At 39.0% G+C, this 15,485-nt stretch overlaps 1 protein-coding gene across 1 annotated transcript in view; it reads right to left on the bottom strand.

Annotated features, from left to right (window-relative positions):
- LOC122816215 (solute carrier family 22 member 5-like) overlaps positions 1-15,485 on the bottom strand; it is a 517,081-nt gene that overhangs the window by 406,095 nt on the left and 95,501 nt on the right. The window contains exon 3 of the mRNA XM_044088962.1: positions 5,507-5,678. Within this exon, the coding sequence (XP_043944897.1) occupies positions 5,507-5,678 (172 nt within the window). The remainder of the gene's footprint in view (positions 1-5,506; positions 5,679-15,485) is intronic.

Below are 15,485 nucleotides of genomic sequence, written 5' to 3'. Positions count from 1 at the left end.
AACAACTGGAAAGGCCGCAGAAATACCTCACTAAAAGAATCACAGGCCTAAATCAGATTCCCTATGCTGACTATATAAAAAAACTCTCGCTATACTCTTTCACATATCGTCTACTCAAAGGCGATCTCTGCTTAACAGACAAGGCCATGCCAAACCCAGAGCTGTTGGACATGCTACACTTAAAGAAATCCCAATCCTTCAGAGCCACATGCTCCGGGGATCTTACCCTTGTCATCACAATGAACAAAACATGCTGGAGGGATAGGTTTCCTGACCCAGAGACTCCCCAAACTCTGGAATAAACTGCCCATACATGTCAAGCAGAGTGCCTCTTTGGCCCTCTTCAAAAGGAACCTTGACGATTGGATGTGAGATAGGAAATTCACCCTGGGGATCATGTCAGTCGCCCTGCTAGACAGGGGTCCAGGGAAGTAGATATTGTGGGAAGAAATAGCCAGGGAATTGTTATGGCTAGGCTTGTAAAGGCCCTAGGGCCGATAGCCTAGTACCAACCTATGAACCTATTCCTTAGCACCCAAGATTTCTTCAAAAAATTCTCTCACTTCCCTACACTTCCTCTCATTACTCTCCAACCCTCCTGCCCTCCCCTGAGATACCCCTTTACACTCCTCCTCCTCTATTCATTTAAAAATATCAAAAAAGACAGTTCTGCTCTTTAATAGAGTATTCTCAACCCCTTCCACAGTTCAGACAATATTCTCCCCTGGTTCATTTACCTATGCAGGGAAATCCTGCTCCTTCCTCTATACCAGCTTTATAACCTCAGTTTCTCAATGAATACAATGTTTCCTAAATGGAATCAAGGCATTATTAAACCTGTTCCTAAAATATCCTAGTCTTACTGTCTAAAAGCCTTTAGTCCAATCTCAATACTTCCCTGGTAGGAACAATCTTGGAAAAAATCATATTCAACGAGCTCTTTTATTATGTCTGAAAGTATAGCATTTTATCATCTCAGCAAAATGGTTGTGGTACAGTCACAGCTCTTTTAACCTTAACTTATGATATCCCTCTCCACATACAAAATATTATTCATTGATCTAACTAAAGTCTTTAATCTGGTAAATTACAACAATAGCCGGCTTTAGGTACCAGAGAACCATGTGGTTGCTAGGGGTCCCCTGGTCCTGGGGGGCCCCCAACCACAGCAAGTTATCTTATCTTGATATTTTGTAACATATCTGTCAAACCAACAAAAGCTAGTACAGCAATCCTGTATGCTTAATATACTGGGGGATGGTAATAATAACTCTTATTTATATTCCGTCAAAATTTAAGGATCTTTAGTTATAGTAACAATGTTTTGTCAAGCAACAGGCTTCATAATATTTTACCACTGAAATAGTGCCCCTGGCTTAGTTAAACCCTGCTGGTGGACATCCTCTCCACTAAAACTAACAACATCACCAGATGTAGGTACCTGCAATATTTGTGGATGCAGGGGGTCCCTTAATCACCCTTGACTGTGTGAGGGCCCCACAACAGCTGCTGATGGTTGGGGAAAATGAGGAGAAAAATGTGTTCATTTTTGTTTATAGTGTTTAACCTGAACGGGACTGTGATATGACCCTGTTAGGATAAAGCTGCTACTTAACATGAACAAGGTTAGCACTAGAGAGAGATCAGCAGCCCAGAGTAACTGATATCAGTGCCCACCATGGGGTTTTACAAGAGCTAATGCTTCTGATATTCAGAGATGGTTGGTTTATCTTTTAGGGAGTTTAATAAATGCTGCCAGAACACCAGATACTGTAACTCTCCACGTCTTTGCTGAAGAATTCTGCACAGTGCAAAAAATAATAGCAGAATAAAGGCTCAAAATGAGGAATACATTTTAAATATTGTTCTAATTCACTTAAGTTACTAGAATAGTACATTTTGCATCAACAGGCATTTTTTGGACAATAAGAAGTATAGAATTATGATGTCTGCATTTACTGACTGTAATCTTAAATGATTTGCCAGTAAATAAAAAACTTTTTATTTTTTATTTTTATGAAAGACAGAGCAAAATTATCAGGCAAAATCAAGGAATATCTGTGAAATCAGGGACAGTGACAGGTATTTATTTACTCCTCAATGAGGTAAAGTGACTTACCCCTGTTTGATGACTGCTAACAGTCACTGATTTGGTGTGGCAGTACCAGTATTGCACAATATTGTGCTATTTGCTGAAATAAGTACAAAACTAGTATTGCTGTGACTTCTGCATGGGTGTGCGTGTGTGTATAAAAAATATCACTGATTTTTATCATTGCACACATCCAATATTGCTGGGAGACACATTTTTCTTCTGGGTATCAATAAAAACTGCAGCTAATAAGTAATTATATTTCAAAAGTAATGCATAAAATATATCAGAGAACATTCAGGCAGTTAGGCCTTTTAGGAATCCGGTGCCCCTCCACTCCCCAGGCTGCATAAATGGATACAGGGGGCTCCCTTATTCATTCTTGACTGTGTGGGGGGCCCACAAAAGCTATTTCTGGTTGGGGAAAATGAGGAGATAATGATTTAATTTTCTGATTATGCTCTTTACCCTGAATATATGTGACATAACCTGTAAGGATAAAACTGATAATGGACTCTACCAACTGCACACACTTTCCTCACAATCACACATCAGGCATGTATTATTTATTTATTTACATTTGTTTACTGGCAAATTCCAACTGGACACAGATCCTTTTTCAGTGGTGGCACAGGGAGAAAAGCTCCACAGAACAATAAGTGAGCAGCAGTATAATGTACACAGCTGGATGCCTTTGAGGGTTAGGGCTGAGGAGTGAGGAGGCATGCTATGTATATGTACTTCAACAGTCACTTGTAATACACAACTCTGGCCATTTGAACTTTTGCTTTCATCCCAATCTAACACCAGAGGGATGCATAGTCAGGGACGGTCTTTTTTTGGTGATTAGGGAGGCAGGCAGTATTTCAAGACAGGATCTGTGTATGCACACAAGAAACTGGCTTGTTAGTATATCGTGAACTATTACTTTGTCTGCTTTTGACTATTAAGCCTCGAGCATAACTTGTGTCTTCATTGAAAAAAAAAAAAGTAAGACTGCAATTCTTTTTCTTACTCATGAATTTTGCTTAGGTTGCTGTTGGATTAAAAGGTTGGGAAATGCTTTAAACAGATTCTAGAGCATCTATAACCCCTATGGCTCCTGGAGCAGTGGCTTAATTGAGTTATTTCCTAAATGGTTATAACTGTGCTGTCTTGGTCAGGAATTGTATGTTGAAAGGATGCAAGGAAAACTAAAGCTGAACAGCAACTCTGAATTTCTTTCCTTAATCATAATTTCTGTTCAAGGCATCATTGGATGAAAAGGTTGTTTAAAAAGAAAAAAAAAACTTAAAAAGCACTTCAGAACAGAGGTAAAATGTGAGAAATGGAAGGAAAAAAGTAATGTGCATGTTTTGGGGAACCCAAGATGGGGAGAAATAGAGGGGAGAACAGGAGGATTTATGCATGTTTTGTTGGGGGGGCTGAAACAGTAGACAGTGCCCTAGGGCAGCATTTCACATAAGTCCAGCCATATACATAGAGTTGTTGTAATGTATTATTGTTATATCTAAATGCAAATAACTATGAATGTATTTCTGTGAGTTGGGCCAACATACTGCGGTACACAGACTTGTTCTAATGTAAGAGCATTGTAGCTACAGTTCAGTCTGTCTGTACTACTCCTAAACGTTTGCAGCATGAGCTAAATGCATGGATAGGAAGTCTGGCAGTGACAGGGTGACATTTAGACTAGAAGTGTATAGGGGGCCCCCAACTTGATGTTTGCTGGGGCCCCCAAAATGCTAACACCGGCCCTGATTATAACCTTCTGACTAACTCCCTTATCCTCAGTGGGATATGGTAACCATTGGAAAAGCAGGGACTCACACGAGGGAGTCCCAAAATACATAGACTCAATGGCTGAAAAAAAAAACAGACTTGTATACACCAAAATCTAAGCTGGCTACTTCTTGAAATATTTTATGTCTGAGTTAGTATACATAAGTTCAGGGGGGAGGGTTGTGGGAGGCTTGCACATCTGCAAAAAAACAAGTTTAAAAGAGAAGAGCGATGTCAAAATTTGCTCTTCTCATACAGTTTCAATCTTTTTTTTTTTTTTTTTTTTTTTTTTTTTTTTTTTAACTCCAAGTGTTAACATTTCAGCACGGAGTCTTGAAATAAGCCAATACTCCCCGTCCTGGTTTACAAATTTGCTCACCAGCTATCAGTTTAAAGTTCAGACAGGCTCCCGTTTAAAGTTCAGACAGGCTCCCATTTAAAGTTCAGACAGGCTCCAGTTTCTCCCACCCATCTGCACTTCCTACGGGAGTTTCACAAAGATTAATCTCCTCCCCGTTACTCTCTTCCTTTGTTCTACAACCTTCCAAGCAAACTCCCAAAAATCAATATCACACTCTATGCAGATGATTTTGTCAACATAACTTCCACTTCTGCATATATCCTCTTCCTAACCAATCCCCTTTTCTTGTTGTCCAGTCTTCTTGTCTCTTATAACTATTCCCTTTTACCCCAGTCAAATAACTGTATATAATACTAACACCTATCCTATCCACACTTCCTATCCTTTGCATGCATCAATACTTACTCAATTTCCCCATTATTCCATTTTGTCATACAACTTCCCCCTTACTGACTATATGTTTCTAGTTTTTAGTTCTTAGCTAATTACTTTTTCACTTCTATTCTATTTCCTTAACTTTCTGACATGCTTGCCATTTCTTTTTCATCTGTTTGCTTATTTTCAACTTCCTCCAAGCGATAGTTCCATTTCTCTTATTTCATTCATTATTTCCACTACTCCTTTCCAGTCCTGTCTGCTGCCCATCTTCCATTTTGCAGTAACGGCCTTCTTTCCTACTACCATTAGAAGCATTATCAATACTCTTAAATGTTTTGTTGCTTAAACTTTACATCCTAATTTATAAGGAAAAAACCTTTTGTGAGTTTTACCCTTCCATGAGTTAAGATGTTTGTAGTCTACTGTTTTGCAATGTTTCCAGTTGTTTATATTCCCCAAAAAAATGTTCACTGTATCCACCTCCCCCATATCACATCTCCTGCACAGGTTTGATACTGTTGAGCACATCCCATGCAATCTCTGAATACTAAAATAATAGCTCTATGCCTAAAACCCTTCTCCCGGTCCCTAATTGTAACCGCTCCATCCCAATGGCAACCTGCCCAAACTCATATTTGAGTTTGAGCATGAGCAGCAGCCCACATGACCTACAAACTGAAAAATGTTTAAAAGTAAGAAACTGACACCATGAGTAGCATATGGGTTTTAGTTATTTTTTATGAAAATGAAATGATAGGATATTAAAAAATAGATATAGTAGTTCCATTAAACAGACAAAAATATTAAAAACTAAATTAAGCAAGCAAAAATATTTGCAGCATTCATAGCAGATTCGTCAATTAAAGTGATGTATTTATGTAAACAATACTCACCACCACAGTGGAATATACAATAGCCCAGGTAAGGAGAGAGCCAGCAACAGCATCTGCCAATCACGAATTAAATATCCAAAGAGTGGCACCATTAAATATCCAATGGCAAAGCCAACGTTGATTGCACAACATGAATATGCCAGTCTTGCTTGTTTTCGGAGCAGTTCAGAGCCTAAAGAATTAAAATGCTTACATTATGAATCAGGATTTATATCTGTTGGCTTCACATTAATAGATATACTGAAGTTAAATTAACCATCATTCAGTTTTATATAATTTTCAGAAAACTGTACAGATAACATATCCCATTCATCAATGAAACACACTTTTTGTATAGATCCATTGTAATAATGTATATATTATTCTAGTTGCAATAAAGGTTTTGCACTTTTAAATGCTGTAAATATCCTCTGATGACTTTGTAAACAGGAAACTAATTCAGTTTTTGCATAACGTTATGTAAATGCTCTGTAGTCTGTTCATAATTTCATGAACATATGTGTTGTTTCAAAGTATGTTATTTGTAGCTTGGTGATTCTGTATTGCAATACACTGATGCTGTCCTCTGTCCTGAGTTGTGTATGAAAAGGATTCTCAGACCATCTCACCTACTTGATTAACAAATATAAAAAACAAACAGTCCACCAAATTAATAAATTAATAAATATATCCTATAGATTATACCTGGCAATTTGAAATGAACCATACATCAATATATTGGGTCTTCTACAGGTGCTCATATGCTAGTAGCTCACAACATACCCGCTCGCTGCCACTTGCTCAAAAAGCAAGTGCTTGAACTCCCACTAGCCTTTTCTTCCCTTTATACATAGCCCTCATCACCTGATCCTATAAACTACATAGCTCTACCAGAGCCTAAACCCTAAATCTAAAATTCCCACCCAGTTCCCAACCCAAATCCTTAGTCCCTTACCTTAACCCTCCAAATCCCCTCCCTAACCCTAAAAGTCCCCCAGTTGCACTTTAAAACTAAAACTGTAAACCACCTCCCTAAACCTAAAGTCCCTGATCACTCCTGAACTCAAACTTCTTTCCCACATTCTAACCTTAAAATCCCCCTCCTTTATCCTAAAATCAACTCTCCCACTCATTAACCCTAAAATCTCCCTCCCACTCCCTATAAGCCTAAAAGCCTCCTCTTCCTCCCTAATCATAACCGCTACCTCCCAACAGCAGCTAGCCCAAACTTATATTTGGGTTCGAACACAAGCAGCAGCTCACAGAAGCTAAAGGTCACTTGAGTCCCTGGTTTCGTTATATTGATTTTCAAGTGTTTGGGACTCGAGCAGCCGTATAACACCCCAATACAATGTATGACGGCCACCACAGTCAGACATTACAAAAGGCACTTTACACTAGGTGCTATAATACTTCAGTTAAGGCAGCGATCTGTCAGTTTCTACAGGAGAGAATATTGTCCAATAATAGCACTGTGCAAAATGAAGATGTGCAGAAGTTTGCAGTTCCTTACTATTACTGCAAAGAAATGACAGAGGGAAGGTCATATCCTGTACATAGTGGTGTGACTGTTCTTTGGTAAAACTGTCTTAAGTGACAGAGTGGAAAAGTCATTCTAAGGAACAGTTGCTCTCACATGTGGGACTCTTCACATTGCCTTTATGACATCACAGAGGAAACAGATAATATACCTGCCATATTAATAGAGTGTGGTGTGGCTTCCCACAGTATAGCTAATGAAACCCTTTCAACCAAGTTTCACTCACCTGGGACAGCAATCACCTCTGTTAAGGATGTGCATCATATCAACAAATACAAATCTCAGTGATTAAGAAGTTTCTGTGGTAGTATTTCTTCCAATAGGATTTTTTTTTGCTGCAGGTCATCACCAAGAAAAATGAAACATCCAAGTGCCATTCCCACACATTTACTATTTGTATCTGAAAGTTTGACAGGAGTGCTTTCTGTTGCTGTACTGTTGGTACTGTTAAACACCAGCCACTGGACAGCACTTATTATTTATTCTACCCTCAGCACCTCTGCTTTGGCCTGCTAATCAACATGAAAGAAACAAGAAGGAATTTAAAATGATAACAAAGCTAAGATACACAAGTGTCCGAGACAAGAAGTGGCAAAAGGTGACTGACAAATCATCCCAAAGACTTCATACAGTTTATTATATCAATACCGGACTCGGCACACTGGCTCAATGTGCAGTTTTCCTAGGCATGACCCAGCATGACAGAGAGAAACTGCACTAATAAACAGCAGGCCTGACAAAATGACGTATGACATATAGTAGGTTGTATTTCATAAGTACAAGTAATCCTCTGCCTTTTAATGTTTTGCCCTTGTTTTGTTTTATCTTTTGTAAAATGCCTAGGATGCAGGCCTCTGAATACTTTGAAACATAAATAAAACAACTTTTAATATAAAACAAAAGTATAAATTGCAGCTTCATTTTATGACAGGAAGTAGCAAGGGCAGAACTAGGATCCTTCCAAGAACAGACAAGGAGAATTACTGACAACTGTGGAGCCATTATGTGTCAGTGAAAACAACTTACTGACTGATAAGTAAAACCTCAGAGCCAGTGTATGACTCTTACATATGGAGATCCATATACTGTTAACTAAAACAAACACATCTTTATCTTTTACTTTTACCATTAGCAAGAAGGTCTACCTTAAAAACCTTCAGGGACTGGTGATAGGGGGCACCATTGCTGACAGGCCATCTAGGAATAATCCCAGATGGTTCTTTTAAATCACATCTACTGACACTTGTGTAGGGTAAAATAGAAATAGAAATCACAGCACCAGATTGTGTTTTATGTATCATAGCCTGTTAATAAGTAGGGCAACTGGGCTAATAGAAGAATTTCCAAGCATGCTTCATATGAACTACAGAAGGCAATTCTGTGTATGTTTTTGATGCTGAGAGAAGCACTCTTGGTCAACATCAAAAAATAAAGTTGTACTGATTTCATGAGCTTATCTATACCCTGACTTAGAAAGGAGGTTCATTCCCACTGCAATATTAAAAGCACTACACATTTAGAGAAATTAAAAAAAGGAGCAAACATTGATAAAAAGAGGTTGTTGAAGGTTACTACTTCAGCAGCCAGTTCCCTTTTTTCCATGAATGGGAGTTTTCCTGGGATTTAAAATATACAGCATTGATGTACTACCTACACTGATTGTATCAGTTTTCATACAGACTGAATGGAAACTGTTGATCCTAACAGTCTAGAAGGTGACTGAAATATACTAAAGAATCTATAGCAACAGCATCCCTTGACAGATTAAGTCCTGTTTTCTAGAAGCGATTACCTAAAGAGAAATGAAAGCCGGCTCCTACTTTCTGGTCAACTTAATTCAGGAATTTAGATCAACTAATATAGAAAATGTTGCATTTCTTGTTAAAACTTTTTTTATTAAAAAAGACTGTATTTCTCATCAAATCCAATAGATAGCAGCAGACAGTAAACGTACAATTTGTCCACTTTCTGTAGTGGGAATCTAGCATGTGGATTATTCAATTTTTTTTTTTTTTTTTTTTTTTTTTACGTAAGACATAGGCATACATACATTAATAAAAAATAAAACAAACATCATTAATTTTTTTTTCCACGCACTGTTCGTTGCATATATGTTTTCTTTCTTTATAACAGCTATCATTCGCTCCAACATTACATAATTTGCTGAATTCTTGCCTTCCTTTAGAATTCACTCCTCCTGAACATTATTCTGTATGTACTGTTCCTACAGTTTCCACTTATTTCTATGTAATTTGCTCCTACTGTCTTCTAAAGATCCCATTGCAGTTCTCTTATCTCTTTAGTAATACTCAACAGATGGTTTTAATTTTGATTTCCATTTTCTAGTAATTACTTTTTTGGCACCTATGGTGCTGTGGTAGCGTTGTCGCCTCACAGCAAGACGTTGTCCTGTTCGATTCTCAGTCTTCTGTGGAGACATGCGTGAATGGGCGTACCTTTGTTGAAGGTTGTGCATTAGGGCCGGCAACTCAGCATGTAAAAATCAACTGCCAATCATTAGCGGACCGGAGTTCCTCTGTGGCAACCCCTAACTGGGAAAAGCCGAAAGACAAGACTTTTTTGGCACCAATAACATTAAACTTACTAAGGCCTTAGTATGTATAGGCAATTCAGATCCCATATCCAGCTCAAAACATTCATTTACCTAATTACAGCCATTTGCTTGCCAATATTTCTGACAGAGAACTCTGCGTGGACTTTTAAAGTCTGTCAGCTCAGTATTCCAGAAAATGTGTTCCCGGTTACCTTTCCTCACTTCCATCACACCTACAATATTTGCTATCTACCTCAGGGAAAATTCTTTGAAGGATACTTAGGGTATAAAAATAACTATGCAAACACTTTAAAGCAAATAATTGTAACCTTCTGATTTGCCATTCATATGTCCTTTCACTGTTCATTTGTAAAACTTGTTTTTCCAGTCTATCTTACAAATCTTTTCTAACCCCTCTGATTGATTCTAATAGCCAACATGCCATACTAATTACTACTCTTTAATAGCAGTTTCTTTTCTAGACTACCAAAAACTCTGCCAGAGCTGGTCTTTCACTTAGGACTCCCTTCTTCCTTTCTCTTTGGCTGTACACTCAGTTATCAGTCCCTGGTAGGGAAGGCAATCTCTAATCTGCAGTCTATATTTCTGCTTGTCCTCATCCACCTCTATTATTTTTCTCTCTATAGTTATTTCCTCCCAATACTTATAGGTTCATAGGAGGTTACTGTGATAATTGCCCTGGGCCCTTTACAAGCCTAGCCATGTAAAAACCCAAATACCCTTATTGATCAAGTTTAGATGGTCATTGTTAGCACAGCGATACTATGATCAGTAACAACTGCCCCTGTCTATAAGGGACATAGTTGCCACCCCAGGATGACTTTACAGTCACTCATCCAGCTGTCATGTTTGTGCTTGTACAGGATCATTGAAGAGCTCTGCTCCATATGAAGTAGGTAATTATTCCAGAGGAGCTGCAATCGCTGGGAGATATAGCTGTCTCCCAGCATGTTCTCTTGATGTCACAGGCTAGGTTGAGATCTCAGGAGCAAGTTATTCTTGTCCCATTTGATTTGCAGATGTGCAGAAATTCCATTAGGGTAGGGTCTGAGACTGCTTTGTAGGCCAGGCACAGGCTGCCTCATAGTAGCCTGGATGATACAGAGTACAGTGACAGGGCTTTTAGTCTTTCCATGTATGTCATGCTTTGGAGGCCCTGGTTTCTCTTGGTAAGAAACGTCTGTGATCTCTCTAGTTGCTGCAAGTGTCTGGTGAGCTACATACAGAAGGCAGCATTGTGCTTGATTAGTGGTCTGATAAGGATTGACTACAGTGAAGCTATAACCTCTCTGATTTTGGATGGGATGCCCTTATTTATGAGATGTGCAATTTAGAATGCTTTTCTTACCACTATAGACACATGGTGATTGAAGTTCAGACTGCTACTAGTTTTCTGAAGTAAATTCCAGTCCCTTCTTGCCTATTTTGTCTACTCCTACTCCTTTATCCATACCTGTGCTGAATTAGTTCTTAGATTACCTTCTGCAACTTTATGCATATAACAGTCATGGAGCGTACTATTATGGATCTCATAAAGAAGGACATAGGTGATCTCCAAGCACTTGACCTCACCTAATTCGGATTAGTCAGGGGCAGATCTTGCCTATTGAACCTAGTTGACTTCTTTGAGACTGTCACCAAGGTCCTGGATGAGGGAAAGTTAGTACATACAGCTTACTTTGACCTGGCCAGGGGCCTTTGACACAATCCCTCACTCGGGTATCATCGGAAAGCTAACACAACTTGGTGTTAACCCCATCTAGTCAGATGGGTGACTAACTGGCTCACAGATAGGACTCAAGGTCAAAATAGGCACTGCCACCTCCGACAGCAGACCTGTCACTAGTGGTATTCTCCAGGGATCTGTCCTGGGACCCCTACTGCTTGACATACTTCTCAGAGGTTCAGGCAAAGACAAAAGGCCTGTGAATGACCAAGTTTATGGATGACTGTAAGTTGGGTTTTGTCATTGACTGCCCAATTGATGTTAACATACTGCAAGAGGGTCTCACAGCTACAAATGACTGGTGCCAAAGTCATGGTCTTAATTTAAAAGCAAAAAAAGTATTATCATAACATTTGGCAAAAACACGGTCCCTACTGATTACCGCATCAACGGCAACCCCCTAAGCACACAACGTGTGATGAGAGACCTGGGTACTCAGGTTGACAACAATCTCACATTCGGCCATCACGTGGCGGCGGTCAGAAAAGTCTTTTACTTGGTTCACCTCATAAGTAAAGGGATTGCATCCAGAAAAAAAGAAGATTATCTCTCTGTACTCCTCCCTTATTAAACCTACAATTGAGTATAATGTCCTGTTTGGTATGTACCTCTCCAAACACCGGCACCAACTGGAAAGGCCACAGAAATACCTCACAAAGAGAATCCACGGCCTTAAACACCTATCCTATGCGGACAGGCTTAAATCACTATCACTCTACTCGATATCATACAGATTGCTCAGATGTGATCTGTGTCTCGCCTACAAGGTAATGTCAGACCCTGCCCTACTGGAGATGCTCCATATCCATAAGTCTAACTCCTCGCTCATTACCCACTCGATAGGCCTAAATCTAATATGTGACATTAACAAAACCTGCTGGAGAGACAAGTTTGTCTCCCAGAGGCTGCCCTGTCTCTGGAATAGACTTCCCATACATGTCAAACAGAGTTCCTTACTGACCCTCTTCAAACACAACCTTGATGAGTGGATGGGAAACCATACATTTTCCCAGGCTTTCCACCTTTGTCCCTCATTGACAGGGGTGACAGGTGCTGACTGAGTTTCTTTTTTGGGACAAACTCTTGGCTAGACTTGTAAGGGCCCCAGGGCCATTAGCCAATTCTGCATGATTATTTTATCTTCCTTAAGGATCTGCATCCAAAATTCTGTCTCCTTATTTCTTGAACTTACTCTTGCTTATTATCATCATGCCTTTCTACTTGCATATGAGCCTTAACTGCATAGCTCTAAAATATCCATTCAAATCAGGTAGCCCTAAACCATGTTATTCTATGAGAAGGATACATTTATCCCAATTAATTTTCAATGAATTCTTCTCCTTGATAAATTCCTTTGAATCTTTACTAATTATTGTCCACAGCTTCTCCGACTGATAAAGATATGTCTGAATCTTACTATCCTTATCCATAAACAACAGCTTCCAGTTTCTCAGTTTTGCATTATCTTTTGTTTAGTCTCCTCCCACATATCCTTAATATTGCTTTTGATTCCACTAATCAGATTACAGCAACTCAGGGGAGGGGCAAGGAGCTGCACAATTTAAAGAGATCTGCACAGTAGATGAAGTAATTTAATTCTGGGACACACATCACAGTGGCGGATTTAGGCATGGGCGCAGGGGCTTGTGCCGGCCCCTTTTTCAACTTTCTTTTTTTTTCCAGATGCATCTTCCCCAAAGAATCCTGTGACCAGTGCACTAAATACATTGTAGATGTCACTAAAAAAATATTGGTTTTCTACATCTATATTCTGCCTTCATGTCGATATTCACAGAAGTTTTTCTATTGATGTGGATTTACTGCAAGAAATTTCATTTGTGACTGTTTGACTGTTTACTTTAAACCTTGGTTGGTTACGTTTTCCCGTGGTGAGAGAACCTGGTTTTACCCCTACATTGTAGATGTAATTGGAGGTTGTAGTCAAATGATTTTTTTTTTTAACGTTTATAAAGTTTCTCCAATTGCATCTCCCTTGTAATTTAGGCGCATTGGTGAGAGCTGTCAATAATCGCTGTATAAAAGGCTAGCCAATGTAAGAAGACAATCTAGTTCAATTTTTAAAATAAATACTAAATACTAGCTGGACAAATGACTTTAAAACTGCTACTGTGAGGGAGTGATCTGCTTTGAGGTAATTATGTGCTAATTCTTTTGACTTACCAATTTCAAAGCAAGGTACAGTTTTCTCCTGGCAGAGTATTGCAGTTCTCTGTAGTCTTAAACAGACCATGATTAGTGATCTCTGAACTGTTCTTCCCTTAAATGCTGTCCATCTAAGACTCCAGGTAGATATACAAACCCTTAACAGCAGTGAGACACAAAACACTTTACGTGTTGTGAGTGTCACATTCTTGTTTAAGCCAATAAACTTATGGGCCATTGTCGTACGGCAAGATAAATGCTGTGTCTAAGTAGTAGCAAAGTTTATCTATGGCCCAGCCTATTCCAGTTTACTCCATTCTCTGCAACAGTGGTACCAGTGAGGGTGACAGGGTGTGGTTCTGTAAAGAAATTTAAAATGAATATTTATGGACAGCCTGATCTTTATTGTTCTTTTTTTTTTTTGTTAGAGAAAAGTCAAAGCTCAACATATTGTAGGAGATAAGTAAAAACAAACATCAGTAGGTCAGATAACCAAGTGTTTAAGTTAAGGTGTTGCAGAATAATCAATTTGGTTGATGGTAGATTCCTTCTGGATGAAGGAAACTTGTAATTTAAATCAATATATAGTCTTCAGGAAAGTTTAGTCTTCAAATTTTATCAATTCAGGGGAACAACTCTGATGGTTTCAACCATGCTTCACTGCAAACATATATTTTCGTTTTAACAGTCAGCCAGTGATATGCCTAGTATGCCCTTTGCATCTGGTTCATCAGAGAGTTCTGCAGCTGTCACTTTATTTTGTTAAGAGCGAGCTTGCTTTCTTGCAGCACTTCTGAAGCTGTATCTTAGTAGTTTTCATTTGACATGAGCTTAGAACAGTGTCGCATCATAACACTTTATGGCGGTGCACATGCTGAGTGGCTACTCAGGGGACAATTATCAAGTACTGTGTTGCTTGTGTAAGATATTTGAATTGACCGTGAAATATAGCTGAATGTAAAAAGTTTCAGCCTTTCAAATGTTGCAACAAGACTGCATTTTAGCAATGCTGCTATCAGTGTTCTTCGAGATTAATCATTTATGCCTTTCTGGGGTACCAGTACCGCTGCAAAGGTAAAGAAGCATGATCCAGATCATGTGTGCTTCAAGACAGAGGACTGCAAGTTCAGCTCTGTGCCATTTTCTGCAAACTCCAACCCTCGGAAAGCCCGGCTGATTTACTTAGTAATTCCACTTGCCGGGTAAGCCACTTCAGCTGCATCCTTAGGTGCTGGTTCTCCTGCTGTAAGTCTGACACTGTCCAGGAAAGGGGTCACAAGCTTCAGCATGTCCTCCACCTGCCGGTCCATGCCACGCTTGAACGTCTACATGAATTTCATGGACAGTATTATGAAGGATGTCTTCGTGACACCCAAGGGCCTCAGATACAGCTTGGACATCCTGGTCATTGAGTTTGGCCAGCCCTGAATGGTCCATTGCGATTCTGACAGACCGCTGTGGCTCTTATTTTAAGGAAAGTGAGACAAAATTAGTTTTTTCTTCCACTGATAGAACATACTATGTGCACAGAATAATTGACTCAATGTAGTAAGTCTCAAAAATGCCTGAGCTGTTTTTGTATGGTAGTGCAATGCTTTAAATGTAGCACTTTTTAAAACTGAAGAGCAACTCATGGTAATGCATAAATGATGCATTACAACAACATTAAAATAGAAATTGCAGTGAAAGTATTACCAGTATTATAAATTGTGCAGTTTCTCTGTTAAATGTGTAATTATCATGCAATTGCATTGTAGCAGGTATTCATTTCTAATAATCAATGGTTAGTTGAATTTTATTAGAGAATGCTTCACTAAAGACAGTATTATCTTCATTAATGACACCTTGCATTTCAGATCAGTACATGTACAGCTTATTAACTAGTGTGTATTCAAAATGTAAAATATCCTAAATTGTACATTAAAGTTTATGTGATAAGACTGCACGTGACAATGCCCACATAGCATGACAGTACACATACTTTTATAAATGTCTG

The sequence above is a fragment of the Protopterus annectens genome, chromosome 12.part0 (genome assembly GCF_019279795.1).
Source record: "Protopterus annectens isolate FY-2018-M chromosome 12.part0, PAN1.0, whole genome shotgun sequence".
Lineage (NCBI taxonomy): Eukaryota > Metazoa > Chordata > Ceratodontiformes > Protopteridae > Protopterus > Protopterus annectens.
The sequence above is the reverse complement of the archived record's forward strand: the minus strand, read 5'-3'. Positions and strand labels throughout refer to the sequence as shown.